The sequence below is a fragment of the Cygnus atratus genome, chromosome 16, assembly GCF_013377495.2.
Source record: "Cygnus atratus isolate AKBS03 ecotype Queensland, Australia chromosome 16, CAtr_DNAZoo_HiC_assembly, whole genome shotgun sequence".
Classification (NCBI taxonomy): Eukaryota; Metazoa; Chordata; class Aves; order Anseriformes; family Anatidae; genus Cygnus; species Cygnus atratus.
In genome coordinates, this window is record NC_066377.1 from 16,226,038 (window position 1) to 16,241,520 (window position 15,483).

The 15,483-nt window shown below is 37.3% G+C and overlaps 1 protein-coding gene across 2 annotated transcripts in view; it reads right to left on the reverse strand.

Moving 5' to 3' along the window:
- The window catches only part of ITCH (itchy E3 ubiquitin protein ligase), a 65,950-nt gene that overhangs the window by 25,501 nt on the left and 24,966 nt on the right, over window positions 1-15,483 (reverse strand). The window contains exons 2-8 of one of the 2 annotated variants that reach the window (XM_035548198.1): window positions 13,787-13,877; window positions 11,091-11,229; window positions 8,471-8,595; window positions 7,164-7,301; window positions 4,971-5,013; window positions 1,818-1,987; window positions 346-547 (exon numbers count right to left, since the gene is read on the reverse strand). In XM_035548198.1, coding sequence (XP_035404091.1) covers window positions 346-547; window positions 1,818-1,987; window positions 4,971-5,013; window positions 7,164-7,301; window positions 8,471-8,595; window positions 11,091-11,229; window positions 13,787-13,856 — 887 coding nt within the window. In that variant the 5' untranslated portion in view covers window positions 13,857-13,877. Of the gene's footprint in view, window positions 1-345; window positions 581-1,817; window positions 1,988-4,970; window positions 5,014-7,163; window positions 7,302-8,470; window positions 8,596-11,090; window positions 11,230-13,786; window positions 13,878-15,483 lie in introns of both variants that reach the window. The other variant, XM_035548197.1, reaches the window with a different exon arrangement.

Here is a 15,483-nt window from a genome sequence, read left to right on the forward strand (position 1 = left end):
ATGTCCTGCAATAATAGCTTTTCATTTACTTATCCATTCCAGTATTTTACTACCTGACTTCATTTCAATTTGAAGACAGCAAGCTGCCTTGTGATTTAAAACTTCCATGTTTCACTGACTCGGCAGCATATGACAAGCATCAGAAATACTTGAAAGTTCAAATTTTTTCTTGAATAAACTATGCTTCAAGATATACTAGATCAAACAGTTCAGAGAACTTCCACTTCAACCATTTTGGGGGATTTTTGTTACAGAGTAAAAGGTAGACGTTATGAATGTTTCAGTATGCCTACTGCAAGAAAATCAAACGAGAAAAATCAGCACAAAAGATCATTAAACTCATACCCAGGTGGAAGAGGACCTTGACTGACTGTAGTAAGTGCCTGAGCTGGAGGATTTCCTGGCTGGACTTGTCTTGATACTGGAGGCGTGGTGAGTGCAGCAGTTGCAGGAGCTGTTGTTGCAGCTGTTGCCCCCTCAGGGCTCTGTTCTGAAGACGTACTTGCAGCTGTACCTGCCAGTGATCCTGCACTGGCCCCATCATTTTCTGTAGATGTGGATGAAGGACCATTTATACTTGCTATAATGTCAGAGATCAAAAGACATGAAGGGAAAAAAACACTAATTGGTATTTCTCTACTTATCAGCAACCTATTTCAAAAGTTCTGAATCACAGACGTAAACATGCAAAAATGTGTATTTTGAAGAGTCTGCATACAGCCAAATTTCACACTTTACACAAGAACTAAAAATGCAACTTCCTCTCAGTTTGTAAAAATGTTTTAATCCCAGAACAGCCATCAGCTGCACAATTTTGACATTACTGTTAAAATAAATTATGTTTACCAAAGCAAGTTGTCTGCATTCTGTAAACGCGAAATGATTATAAACAAAAAGCTACTTGCTTGCATTGATTAATTTTGCATTTATTATTTGCAATGATATTGTAAGGGATAATAAGCATTAATATTTTCAAGGAAAGATTGACATGATGTGGAAAAATCAAGGGTGTGGGATGGAGAATACATGCATTCTTTAACTGCTTTCAGCTTTTCTTTTTTTTTTTTTTTTTTCTGGATGCCATTTGCTGGGTGATATTAAAAGCTGTATATAAGTCAGGCCTTATTACTGAACTACACTGGATTTAGCTTTTAAAGTAATTACTATAGTCCAGTTTCCAGTCCCGAATAGGTATTTATCATCAACTGTGATAATGGGATCACTGAAACAGATGGCAGTGTATGGGCATGGAACAGTTAACCTGAAAACATCTGTCAACTAACTTCTCAGTACTACATCTCAAAGTTTTGTAGTTTTTAAATGATTGGATAAAATAAAACACATTTATCTGTTTTCATGCAAAAGAGTAATCAATGTTTTAAGTGCTGCTATTTCAAAGAATTTAACTAGAATTGTAAAAACAAGTCACTAGTCTTTCAAAACCCAGTATTATCTACTTGAGGGAGTTCAATGAGTCCTTCAGTAGATTTCTTTCTAAGTCTTATTAAACTTAATGGAATGCAATAGTAGCATTCCTTTGTGTTCTTTTGGCACTGTCTCCGTTACATTTAGCAGCATCACTACAATCATCATTTATCACAAATGGAGGCAAGAAATTTCTAATAATACGAACAATGACTAAACAGTATATATTGAATGCAAGCTGAAAAAAGAATCCTTTAGAACTTCACTGCCAAAAATTTTGCCGTGACAAAATGTAGTAGTTAAAAACATGCCTCAGCAATCGCTGTGTTCATTCTAACACTGCGTGGCTTATCGATAGCTTTGAAATGAATGCCTGCTCCTAGAATACGTACCAGCTACTGAAGTAGGCCTGCGCGGAGTCGGTGGAGGTGGTCTGGAAGGCCTGGGAGGTCTAGAAGGTTTGCAGCTTCCATTTGTGAGTAATGGAGAATCACTGCCATTAACAGTCTTGTTTTCATTGGGAGCAGCATCTTCAGAGTTTTCAAGGCCATTTGAGTTGGTCCTTTGCAGGAAAAGACAGAAAGGAGAATTATACTAAGAGTCTGTGATTACACCAAGCTTTATAAAAGAAATGAGAATGTAGTAGTTACTACTAGGTGAGGTTTTTACACTCATAAGGATTATAAAAGCCTATATATTTGTAGAAACATTGATAGTTTATGTTCTGATGGATACAAGGTATCAACAGATGAAAAAGTAGTGCAACAGATGTATTAACATCTGTTGCTGAAATCTCCTTTTTCATTATCCAGCTCAATACAACTGCCTTTAGGCCTTCTGCATTTTGCTGCTCAGCTATTCCCTCCCGTGAATGTCATTCATCTCTAAGACAGGAAGCTGATTAAGACCAGAGAACAGCCTGTGTGCATTGGCTCCACAGGGTGAGCGCATGCTTAGAATACACAGAATGCTTGATAATTTTAGAAGACTTAACTACGTATACACAGATTTCTTCCTAAACTCAGTTCTGGAAATGGCTAGAGAATTTAGGGCTAAGCATTCACATTCTGACCAGCAGGTGTGAATTAATATAAGCTTCTCAACTTTTCAAGCACTGAACTTTAAATACCAGTCCCCATCCATTCTGTGCTGTTCAGTTATATATTCTGATATATTTGTGCCCCTTTGAGCAGAGTTAAACGTATCCACATCTTTACATCTAAAAGATTTTCAGAATTAATATGTTGAGCAAAATAAAAAAGATCTATTAAAATTCTAGTGGACTGACAAGTCAAATACATCGGCCATTAGTAACAAAAACGCATCTTATGGTTTCAACCCAATACCTCTAAAATCACATACTTTTAAGTACACACAAATATCAATAGGTAGGCCTAATTAAATCACAGAGTCATAGAGGATCAAGCAGAACCATATATATCTGACCTCAGCATCAAACACACTTTTGGTCTATAGCAGGTGTGGCACATATGACAATTTATACCATACCGCAACAACCCTAATGTACATGACTATGAAAGCATGTACAAATTGTTAGAGACATGAAGTTTGCAAGAACTACCACCTAGCTTTTCCTCAGTCCCAGAAAACATACTGCCGCTGTTTGAATAATAAAGTCAAGTATAACCTTTTATTTTTCATGTACCTGGAACAGGCAGCAAATATTGTTATGTATATAGCAATAAGCACTGCTAAACATATTCCAGATCATTTACATGATCCTGAAAATAAACCTTTAATGAACACCAGAAACCCCACTGGTTAGTACTAAAACTATGCACATGTTACTACAATTATTATACTATTATACACTTAGACATTCGGAATACTCAAGCATGAAAACATTCTTCTGGGCATAAAAAATAGAAAATAAAACCGTTACGGAAAGGCTCTAGACTACACAGTTCAGTGAGTTATAATCTATAAAAGAATAGTGGAGTTTAACTTAGCTACTCCAGAGGTCATCCAAGAGTGTTGTGCATTGTACAAATACTTAAAATACTTGTAGTACTGAAAACTAATTAAAGCAGCTTGGTGCTCTCATTGCAGGTTAATCCACTGAGTATGGTCACACTTATCCTACCAACTAGCATGGTACATAATCCCATTATCAACCGTAAAACACTGTAGTTATTAGACAGCTTTTGGTATTGTCTTAAAAAGGCTAAATATAATTCTGATCCCTCCATGTTGTAAAACAAAACTGTGTAAAAAAAACAGTGGTATTTATGCATCTGTGGGATTTTTATTATTATAATTTATTTTGAAACAATTTGGTTAATCACTGGGAGATTAAACAAATCTCAAAGACAACTTTTTACTTTAGTACATAAGAGGGACCCTTGTCTTAAAAATGGAGGCTACACTCAGCACACATTAAAAGTAGAAATAGTCTGTACTTTGGAGTAAGACAACTCCTTTTTAGACTAGTTCTAAACTGCAGCTTGCTAGTTTTCCTTGAAAAAAATGAAGTATACTGTTACTATACTCTCTGAACTAGTTCCTCACAGTGGGGCCAGTCAAGCTCAAACACTCAACCACATGTCCTCAAAACAGAACAGAATTTGCCTGTGATACTGAAAAATTGCACTGAGCTCAAGAACTTTCACAAGAGTTATAAATCCAAGAATAATGTATGTGAAAAGATTCACATTTTTTGAACTACAAATGCAAACTGATGTATGAGAGTCAGTATAACATCAGATGTACTTCAGTCCTCTTTAAGGCAATAATGTACAAAGTAAGCCACTGTGGCAGCTAAAATATCACTGGTCCCATAGCTGTTAGCGCTCTTAACTCCAGGTGCCACACTCCCAAAAGAGACAGCAGGATATGCATGCACCTTACAGCAATAGCTCAAAGTGCCCAGTGAAGAACAATTAAAGCCAGCACGTACCCCTTCCAGCAATTTTGGTGTGGCTCAGGGTAAGCAGAGAATGAACTATTACTGGGATTAATTGTAAAAACAGGGTAGCTAGATTTGCTAGTGGACACAACCAAACCAAAGCATTTGTTCTGATGCCAAAGATGTCCATGCAATTTTACAATATTTTAAATGAAACAGATAAACACAGAAAAGATCTTCAAAGAGTAACTGCCAAACTCAAAGCCAGCATTCTCACAATATATTGTTTTTAAAGATACATATTAACAAAACTAAATAATCCGTAAGGCATTTCTTTTAAGGCCTTTTTAAGACTGAAGAATATGTTATGTCTGTAACATGCTTTTTCATGGAACGAAGCTTTTTGAGGAGATGAGGAACACAAATGGATAAAAACACAAAAGATCAGTCAGGTATGGAGGCAAACTGAAGCTAGATGTGCTTCATACAGAAAAAAACTTAATATTTGAATGTACAATTGTATAGTATTTTTGTTTAAGGATATGCTCAGATCTTAACAGATACTGTTGCAGTCCACGCTCAGAAATTCTTCAGAAATCATGTATGTAAAACAGACAATTCCTCATTCAGAAATGCAAGCACTAAGGCAGTACAAAAAAAAATAGGAAAAAAATCTTACCGTGTATCATTCCTTGCTCTGGAGCTATCATTCTGTATAGGACCTTAAATAACAGAAAGAAAAAGACAAACAGTAGCATGAGCAACACTTTAAATCATTTCCAAGAATACAAAACAAAACAGTCTTTAATGCTCAGATTTCACGTGGAGGTGATGCACTGTAAGTGCTATTTATCTTCTGTCTTATTTCAAGACTATATATTTTTCATCTCTCTCTCTTTATATGATTTTTAATGCACTGCTGCTGTGAAGCACGAAAGCAGCAATATTTCCACTTTTTGGAAGTTAAAACACTACTTCATCCCACTGTATGAATATTGCTAAATGCACACAGGTCACTGTCTTCTGTCTTTGTAACAATATCAAGTAGCGTTCTCCATTTTTCAAGTGGAGCTTCCTTTTCATATTCTCTACCCTGTTTTGCTGATATGCAGAGCAGTTAGGGCAACAACTTCTTCAAGATCTTCTCTCTGACTGGCTAGCAAACAACAGCAGGGACTTTGCTATCCGGGGCTATCCAGCCTGGACCCTTCCCTTTCTCTGTAAATTGTTTAGCATAAAGGCATTCAAGCAGGTACAGAATTTGGCTGCCCTCCTAACAGAATTATAGCAGCTCAGCCTAGATCTGCAAATGTTTTGCAACTGCTTATTCAGCTACCTTGCAAATATTTTCCTTTTGTGCCAGTACTCACAATGCTTGAATATACAATGCTGAACTACTCATTCATACAGACAGCACAAACACTTCATTTCCACAGAATTAAATTAATGTAATTAACAAGAGAATCAGTTATCAGTTCTGATGGGAACTAACTACAGATCTGAGATAAAGACTACGATGTAAAGGCTTATAATGCTGTTAATGTGCTGTACAAGGAGATGATTTTAATTACAGAAACAGAAATCTTAACTTAAAATGCTAGTCAGTAAACAGTGTATCTCCCTATCAGTACCTCTAGTTTTGTACAATAAGAATGTGTTAGACTACATTTTCTTAAGATTTCACTCTTTCCTCATCTGTTCCAGTCACCAGATGACCTGCTAACCCTCTGCTGAGCTTCTGCTTGACATGTCAACATCTGCCTTGTACTGTAGAGCCCAAAACTATACATAGTACACAGTTCCACTAACTGCATCACCTTTTCTACTTAGTAGCATGTTTTTCTCAGTAGATGAATTTACGGAAATGGTTTTCATCCATGCTTTTACTTCTTCCAATATTTCATCTGAGGAAAATTTGTTACTTTCACCAGGTGCTTCTGTCAACATACCTCAGCCCTGCTCTACAAGTCCCACGCAATCCAAGTATTTGGTTTTTCTCTACAGAAAAAAAAAAGCCTTAAGAAATAATGGTTAAAAGCCTAGTGTGCTAACTCAGTGTTCCTGTGATACTTGGATGAAATCAGAAATCAACCTCATTTAGTCCTTTAAAACAAACAAACCTAAGAAAAAAACAGAAGCCCAAAAAACTGCTTTTCTTGAACGAGCCAATCAATTGCCTAGTTTATTTCTCTAGCTTTGGAGAAGCTATCTGCTGTAGCTACAATCACTTTACACGTTTCTAGTCCGCACTGTGCATTTACCCTCAGACATGCTCTTTTGCCTGTTCTGCACCAATGGAACTAAAATCTCTTACTTTTTATTTTAGTCTAATTACACATTTTACTTCAAGATTTTCAGTTATCATACTAGTTATCTGAGACTGAAGATATCAACTTAACAGAAAGAATAGTGAGTCTCCCCCTGCAGCACTCCAGAGGTAACAAAATCTATGAAAGCATTTACTTAAATTAAATGAGATATTTAAAGATAATAAAAAATACTGTTTCCTAGCCATTGGAAAATTTATGAGACTAAACTAACCTGGTTTATATTGATTTTCTGCTTATGATGTTATGAAAAACTGAGAAAAACTAAAGGCTTTCATTAAAGTAAGGCATAAAAGCAGTTGGGAATTGCTAGATAAAGTTAGTGAAGTCCAGAAAAGAAATGTTCTGATCTTATTTGCATTACAGTAATGCTGATAATCTTTGCTGTGGACTATGACTCCACCTCAAAATAAAGCACACAGGAGTTCCGGTCTCTACAAATATGAAGTGAAAAAAAACCACCGTTACTACAACATTGTGTTAAAACATCCAGTAGAAAAAGCTTTGTATACCAGACGCTACGTAGATTGTACATTTGAACTTACTCCTTGTACTTGAGGCATCACCATTGGTTAGGAGCTCAGGATCTACCTGCATCCCATCTAGACAGACAGACAAATCTCCTACCACTTCTGCTGGTTCTCTGTCACCAAGAAGATGCAATGTCACCACTACCTGTTCAACTGAAAAAGTACAGAAAAAAAGTGGGAGTTTATCTTACTATATAATGAAAGAGTACATTTCATTTAAGAAGACAATCACAGACCACAGTAATCATAGCTCACACTCTCCATATTTTTTATGCTTTGTGTGGTAAAGCTAATCATTTCCACGTATCAGTAAAAGGTATTATTTCTATAAAAATGGGAATAGTAGAGCATAAGCTTGTTGCTGCCTAAAGAAAGGGTTAACATTACAACAAATCAAGTCTCCAGGTTCTGCCCACACTACTTAAGCAATTAGTACACCTGTCCTCAAAAACCTATAGTTAGGAAATGTAATTCACCTCATTTTTCATTCAGAGCAGATATCAATTCTATCTTCAGATTACAGCATTTCAAATTTATCTAATGACATGCAGTTTTGCATTTAGAATATTTTTAGAACATTAGAAGACCTTGCATCACATCCCTAGACCAAAGACATTTTTCTGGTACATCACGTTTTTTCGTCGAAACTCAACTGTAAATAACCATGCCCAAAACAAAATTCAGTGATACAGCATGATATCAAGTGTCATACAGAACAATGTAGCTACCCAAGGCAATTTTTACCCATAATCAACAGGACAGTAACAGTCTATCAGGAGAAAAGTTTGTTACATTGTTATCAACATGCCGCATTTACAGTGTCCACATTTGAAATTACAAAAGCAAAGACCTCTTCAAAGCACAGAACACAAGTATGAGAGCACATCGGTGCTATATGCTGTAGCAACACAAATACTGTAATGGATGTGTTGTATTCTGCTTTGAAGCTTCACAGGATGCACGTACTGCCTAAAGGCTAACTTGTTTTAAGATGCGTTTTCATGCAACATGCCCCTACAACACTATTTAGAACAACAATAACAAAGCTTCACATATTTCCTGGTCTAGCACTAGGAATGTATCTGAGTTGTAGTTTTTACACTATGAAAACAGAAATGCTTTAAGTAAGCCTTCACTCCTGTACATAAAAGCAAAGCGAAAAATACCACATTTCCAATAACACCATAGCAGATTGTGTATAACACAGATAACACTGAAAAAGCGTGAGGAAGCTCATAAATGCAATCTGCAGCAACAGAAGGAATTCTTGAGGCCCATGTAGTCTTTAGAGAGTTGCACACAGCACTCGAACTTATACTTACGTTTCATACTGTTTGATTTCAAAGTCTCATGAATATCCAGAGCAGCACTTCCCAGAAGAACATCAGATTTTAATGTTTGATGGCTCCAGACTCGAAAGGTTAATTTACTTACAGGAGTGACAATTCTGAAAAGAGAAGGTTGAATATTATGTAAAGACACTTGTTGGTTGAACTGAATAATCTACAACAACTGTTTTTAAATAACATTTAAGTTTCAAAGAAATCATGGTGATAATATTAAACCCTTTTAAATTATAAAGTTTTAGTACACAGTTACTTTCTCTTTTCATATAGGAGAGAGACATCAATAAAACGTGTTGCAAGACTGTTCAGAGTGAGTACATTTTTTGTTATTGTTTTAAGGGAAATACTTATCGAAAGACTACTAGTTTGTAATTAACAACTGTGTAACCAAGATTAGAAAAAAAAGACTGATTCTTGCGGGTTCACATTTCATGAATATTCAGCGTCTGTATACCTTGTCATGAGAATTTTCTACACATAGGGAATACAGCAAAATTTCCCTTCTGAAAAGGTTATCTGAAAATTTTAGTACATCCTGTAAAAAGGATAGTACTCAAAACTGTTCTAAACTATTTCAAGTATTTTGCAAAGATGAACGTTCTCCTGATAAATTGCTACATACTTGAATCGTGTGGAAAAAAATACAAATTAAAAAAAAATATATATATATAAAATGATCTAACATTTTACTAGTACATTTCTGGCTGTACAACATATATAGAGAGACAAAAAGAACATTACAATTCTTCCACAACTTAACAAGTCACAGAATCACAAAATGGCTGAGGTCGGAAGGGACCTCTGAAGATCATCTGGTCCAACCCTGCTGCCAGGCAGGATCACCTAGAGCACGTTGCACAGAATGGCATCCAGGCAGTGTTTGAATATCTCCAGAGAAGGAGACTCCACAACCTCTCTGGGCAACCTGTCCCAGTGCTCTGTCACCCTCCCAGTAAAGAAGTGCCTCCTCATATTGAGCCGGAACCTCCTGTGCTTCAGTTTGTGCCCGTTGCCTCTCGTCCTGTCGCTGGGCACAACTGAAAAGGGACCGGCTCCATCCTCTCAACACCCTCCCCTCAGATACTTATATACACATTGATGACAAGTCTCCCCTCAGTCTTCTCTTTTCCAGCCTGAACAGGCCCAACTCTCTCAGCCTGGCTTCATACAACAGGTGCTCCAGTCCTCTAATCATCTTCACAGCCCTCCTCTGGACTCGCTCCAGGAGCTCCATGTCCCTCCTGTACTGGGGAGCCCAGATCTGGAAACAATGCTCCAGGTGTGGCCTCACCAGGGCTGAGTAGAGGGGCAGGATCACCTCCCTTGACCTGCTGGTAACACTCTTCTAATGCAGCCCAGCATACACTGGCATTTATGGCCATAAGGGCACGTTGCTGACTCATGTCACAAAGTTCTCTCACCACTTTCAGGAGTGGGATGTATTATTTACACAGTGTGACATTTTTATTGCATTCTTGGAGAATGGGCTCCAGGTTTATTATGAAAACAGATCCCTTATAGATCCAAGTACCACAACAGTTTCTCTCTGTTCCAAATCAAACAATTTGAAGAGTTCAATTTTTTTATTTTTACCTCCATTTCACTTTCCTGAGGCTTGTCTTTTTTTTTTTTTTTTTGTTTAAGAGGACAGTTACTTGGTTTTGTGACACAAAAATCTGGTGCTAATAACCTGAAGCAATGTCTTCCACAGCATAGACACAGTACAAACTGTGGCAATGTAAGCCTCTACATAGTCCAAACAACAAGGTTCTCTCTGAAGAATCTTTTTATCTGACTAGGTGATAGAACCACAACATTGGAACCTCTGCCAAACACATAGGCTGTTCAAATTGGTCAGCCTGTGGCAGAGATGGTGCGGACCTGTTCCTAGAGAAGCTGTCAGCTGAGCTGCTCTCTAAATGTGAAAGCTCTCAATGACCCGTGCTGTGAGGCCCTCCACTCCTAAACCCTTGTCAGCAGTTATGTACTGGGAGAGCGCCTCACTGGAGAAGAAACATAGGATAACAGAAGTAACTTTTACCAAAACAATTGCTCCATTCCCTCTATCCCCAAAACAAGCTGAACCAAACCATGCTCATTTCAAAACTGCTAAATCTTACTAGGTGCAGGAAGATGATTGCACCTGAGATGGTGTATGCAAGCCAGCAAACCTTGGAGAATAAAGCAACTCTCCTGGTACTAAGAAAAACCTAAAAGCCTGGGGATTTTTCTTTTTCTTTCTCAAAAGTATTCTGACAACAGTGGAAAGATGAGCATTATGAAATAGCTGATGATATTACAATTAAGAATATACTCTCAAAACTGCTTCTAGAAAGTCACTTTTAGAGGTAAAATATTCACCTGCCCCTCATATTCCCTCGAGTTTTCAGAAGCCTTATGACAGAGAAACAAATTTATGGGGGAAGACAAAGGTTAGACCACACAGCGCTGCACAAAGAACAGCAACAATTTTCAACCATGAAAAAGTAACCTTAAATGCAGCAACAAAAAATGTGCATGGCACTGCCAGTTTTATCATCAAATGAATCATAGCATTAATTTAGCTCAAACTGGAAAACAAAACCACCAAACATACACTGTAAGATGCTGTTTCCACTTCGGACTACTTGTGTTGTTGCATTTTTCTGTCTTCTTTGACTGTCCATCTACTGAGACTTCCACATAAGGGCTAGGTCCAAACCATTTATTTTTTTCTTTCAGTTTTGCAGAAATAACTGTTAAGAAAGAGAAAAAATATAACTGACTAAGTATTTCAACCGCTAAAAGTATTTTTCAGCTGGGTACTTCAGTATTCAAGTACCAGGTCATTGACACCTGACAGTAATGCTCCAGAGAAAAACACTTTTTTTTTTTTTTTCCAAATATGTTCTTGCATTTCAGACCATTTTGTCCAATGCTATAGTTCAAACAAAAGCCTAAAACATGCAACAGTATTTCTATACCATCAGACACTATCGTTGATAATTATCAGTGTAAGATTCCAAAAGCACTTTGGTGTTGAAAGTGCAAAATATCCTCTAGAACCTCCTCCTCCTTATCGGCAGCCAGAAAAATGCCTGGAATTTATTACAGTTGCTTGTTAAAAAGCTCAAAATACGATCCATCTTCCTCATATCTTGGACAACTGCCACAACTTCTGATGAAAAGATCTTTAACAGAAAGAACTTTGTGTTAAGCTTTCTGTAACAAAGTAAAATTATAGAAAAGCTAACTAAAGGGACAATTCAGAGTTCCAATAACTACCTGCTGTTCTACAACAAAACCTGGACAGGACTTGCAGCTCTAGAGCGTTTCTTGTGTTAGTAAATATACTCTTTGTATTAATGGCTGGGCAGCAACAGAAATCTGGACTTTTTGTAATTATTTTTTTCTAACATTCAACATAACTTACTGCAATGGTCCTGGCTTGCCAAACACTGTGAGTTGCCTCCATTTAGCCAAAGAAACACACGTTACCCCAACATCTATTTGACTCTTTGATGAGGAGCATTCTTAGATTCATTGACAGCACTAAGCTCATAAAACAAAACTTACAACAAATACATGATCATTTCTAATCAGCCAAGTAACTCTGCTCCGTTGCTACAAATGTCAACCTGGTCTCCTGTATTTTCATCACCCATCTCAGCTATTCTACATGCTTAAAAAAAGATAACTAATTCAAGTCCATGTGGCTAATCTACCTAGATTCCTTTTATAGTCTATGCTCCTTCAGAGATTTAGAGAAGTAGCTTAGTATAAACTGCTGTGAACTGCTCCCAAGGGAAACTCTTTCTCTATTTATATGAGCACTCAGAAATTAGCTTCAGTTATCTAGAATTAATTTCATGAATTCCCTTCCCCTGATGCCTCCACTACTTCAGTATTACAGCATTTCATGCCTCAACATAACGATCTACCTCAAAGACATCAAGATCCAGTTTGAGGCAGCACATAGCAGCAGCTGTGTACCTATTTTCAAGGTTTTACTTACAGAGACAATCTGAAAGTTAATTTAAACCTAACAAAGACAGCAGAATAGAGAGATGAGAATAGGGCAGGTGGAGACTGTTGGTTACAGAACTTTCTACAAAAAGATAAAGCCTGCCTGCAAGGGAAATGGTTTTCTAGAAGTGTGGTTGAACTTTTGTAGAAATTAAAAATCAACCATCATAAATGTCTCCATTTGAACATGAGACATTTCTTTAACTCTGCTTTCTTTATGAGAGTTACAGGCCTTTAAAGGAGCAAACCTTAGACAGGCATCACCACTTTAATCCTTAGCTATGCAGAGGATGTACCTCCTTTGAAACCTCTACAAGTCTTCTTGTCAATATCAGTCTGTATAGACAAGGGTTTTCTTAAAGCCTCATGGTCCACTGGGAAAAAAAAAACCACAAGCTTGTGACCTCAGTGTGATAGTTAAGGGCAACATAATTTGTTCATTTCCAAACTTCTGTTTAGACTGAAGTCTCCCCATCTATTTTTGACAATTCTTTTCAAGCCCACAATATCAACTTTGCACCCTCAGTGTGGAAACTGTGGGTATATGCAGAGTTATTGCATAAAGTTTACCCTCAATGCTTCTAAACATAGACCTGCATATATCCACAGATCTTGCATTCTCAGGCTTCAGCTTTGACACTTCAGTAAAATTTGTCAGTTAGAAAGTGAAGAAAACTTGATGAATAAGTTTTAACAGATGCTCTGTTGGTAGGGCACTACAACAAGCAAAAGCATGCCATGTAAATCCATTCATATGCAATCTACAGGTCCCCAATTATAGTAATACTGTCATCAATACTTACTAAAAACACTTTTATAATGGTAGCCATGAAAACATTTAACAAAGAAGTAGCAAGTCAAATTTAATGAACAGTAGTTCAAACTAACTTAGCTTGAGATGTAAAAAGATTATGTGAAATTGTTAAGTTTGATATTATGTGAAGTGTTAGCAACAGAAAGCAGTATTGTATTACATTTTTACATTTCAAAGAAAACTGTTCTGTACAATTGACTTAACAGCATCCAAAAATAATTTCTTCCTTCCTTACATGAAAATGTATAATTTCAAAATGCATTTTAGATAAAATTTTGAATAAAACAGAAGAATTTCTGCCAATTCATGATTGGATTAAACTATTAGTTTTATTTTGCTATTTCTCTTGGTTTTTGAACTACTAAAAACTTGCTGAAATGCAACATACTAGTAATTACTCTTTCATTATGGGAAAAACGCTTCTTACTTTTACATTTTTAACCAGAAAGGATATATAATTTTAAATGACTTACCAGTGATTTGAAGCTGTGATTTCATGGAAAACCCACTAGATGATCCTGATTTGGATCCAGTGCCAGCCATAATATGGGCTGGATCTTGAATCTGGATAAAGAGAATGTAAACATTTCAATCACTGGAAACTCAAAAATGAAATTATCTATTTTTTGACATGTAGATACATTATGCTGCAAACAAAACTGGCACTCTTGTTCTCTCTTTTCTTTCCATTTCCCTGAAGTACCAAATATGGTTCACAAAGGGCTTTGTCTCTGCCATAACATGATCCGTAAACATCCCTGTCCGTGTCATAAAAGGTCTTTTGATCTCGTCCCTTGAATTTGCCCAACTGATTGAGTGTGAACAACATTCTTATCTTACCAAAGTTTACTGTACCTCTTACATCTGAAAATATCTGCCTTTTTAAATGTTGTAAGTCCTGGGTAAGAGGTTTACCTACCCACGTCAAGTATTATTTTATATTAAAACAAACAAACAAACAAACCCTACAAGCATATGAAAAAGGAACTATTAAATTAAAAAGAGAATTTAGAGAAATCTGCTTCTCTAAGTCTTTCACCTCCACTTGTTAAGATCAAAGCTAAAGCCCAGAGTTGTAATTCCACAACGCACTTCACTATGAGGGGAAACATCACTTCTGGAAGAGGACAAGACACCCTTCCTTTACAGCCCAACCTTCCCTCTCACCACACCTGCCTGAGCCTTCCAGCACCCCCTGCACACTGCACTGAGGTGAACAGCATCCTACTGCTCTTCGAACTTGGGTACTCAGTCCAGTATTTGTTTCTTGGCAGCGGGAAGGAAGAAGAAAAAAGGGGACAATATGCATCATATAGTTTGGATGTTAACAGACAGAAATGAAACTGTGTTTCATATTATATTGAAATAGAGATTAGTTTGGAAATATTCATAGGAGACAAATATATCTGGATTTTTAAAACACTTGTTCAGGTCAACCTTGAGGGAGCGAGGGCTGTAAGTCCTTTATAGCTTTACCCACTGCAAAACAAAAAGGGTTACTGAAGATTCCAAATTACCAGCTGAACCTGACTTCCAGACTTCTTCCTGCACCCCCTCCCATGTCGTATCCCCACCGTGCCACATCTTCACTGCCCCCTGCAGTCAGAGCCACCAACCCACGCGTACGGCCTCAGCGCCTGCGAGTCTCCCAAGTGCTGGGCACGTCTCTCGTCCACCACCCAACCTGAATCCCTCGGCCCAGCAAACATCATGGACCAGGTCATTTGCAGCACACAGTGCTGTTGCCAGAAATGAAAGGATCAAGTTACCTTAAGCTGCTGCTGTCTTTATCTGGAGTACAAAGGGCGACATGTGTGGATTTCCCCAACGGGAATGCCACAAGCAGTCTAACCCACAAGTGCGGGCCTTATCACCTGCGTGCCATGCAACACGGAGTTTGAGAAAGGAGACTGGATTTGAATATCGCCAAATCTTTACCAGATTCCAGATGCAAAACACACAAATCTAAACCCAGCTTGAGTGAAAAAGCTTTTAATGTTTTTGAAAGTTATTCAAATGTACAAGCTTTTAGAAGACAATTCTTAAGGCTGATCCTGTTCTACCAAAACTTGTTAGGTAACCTTTACGCTTTAAGAAAGCAGTTGAATAAAGTGTCTAGACCAATACAGACATCCCAGACAGCCTAAAGGAGTTGGCATTTACAAGACAG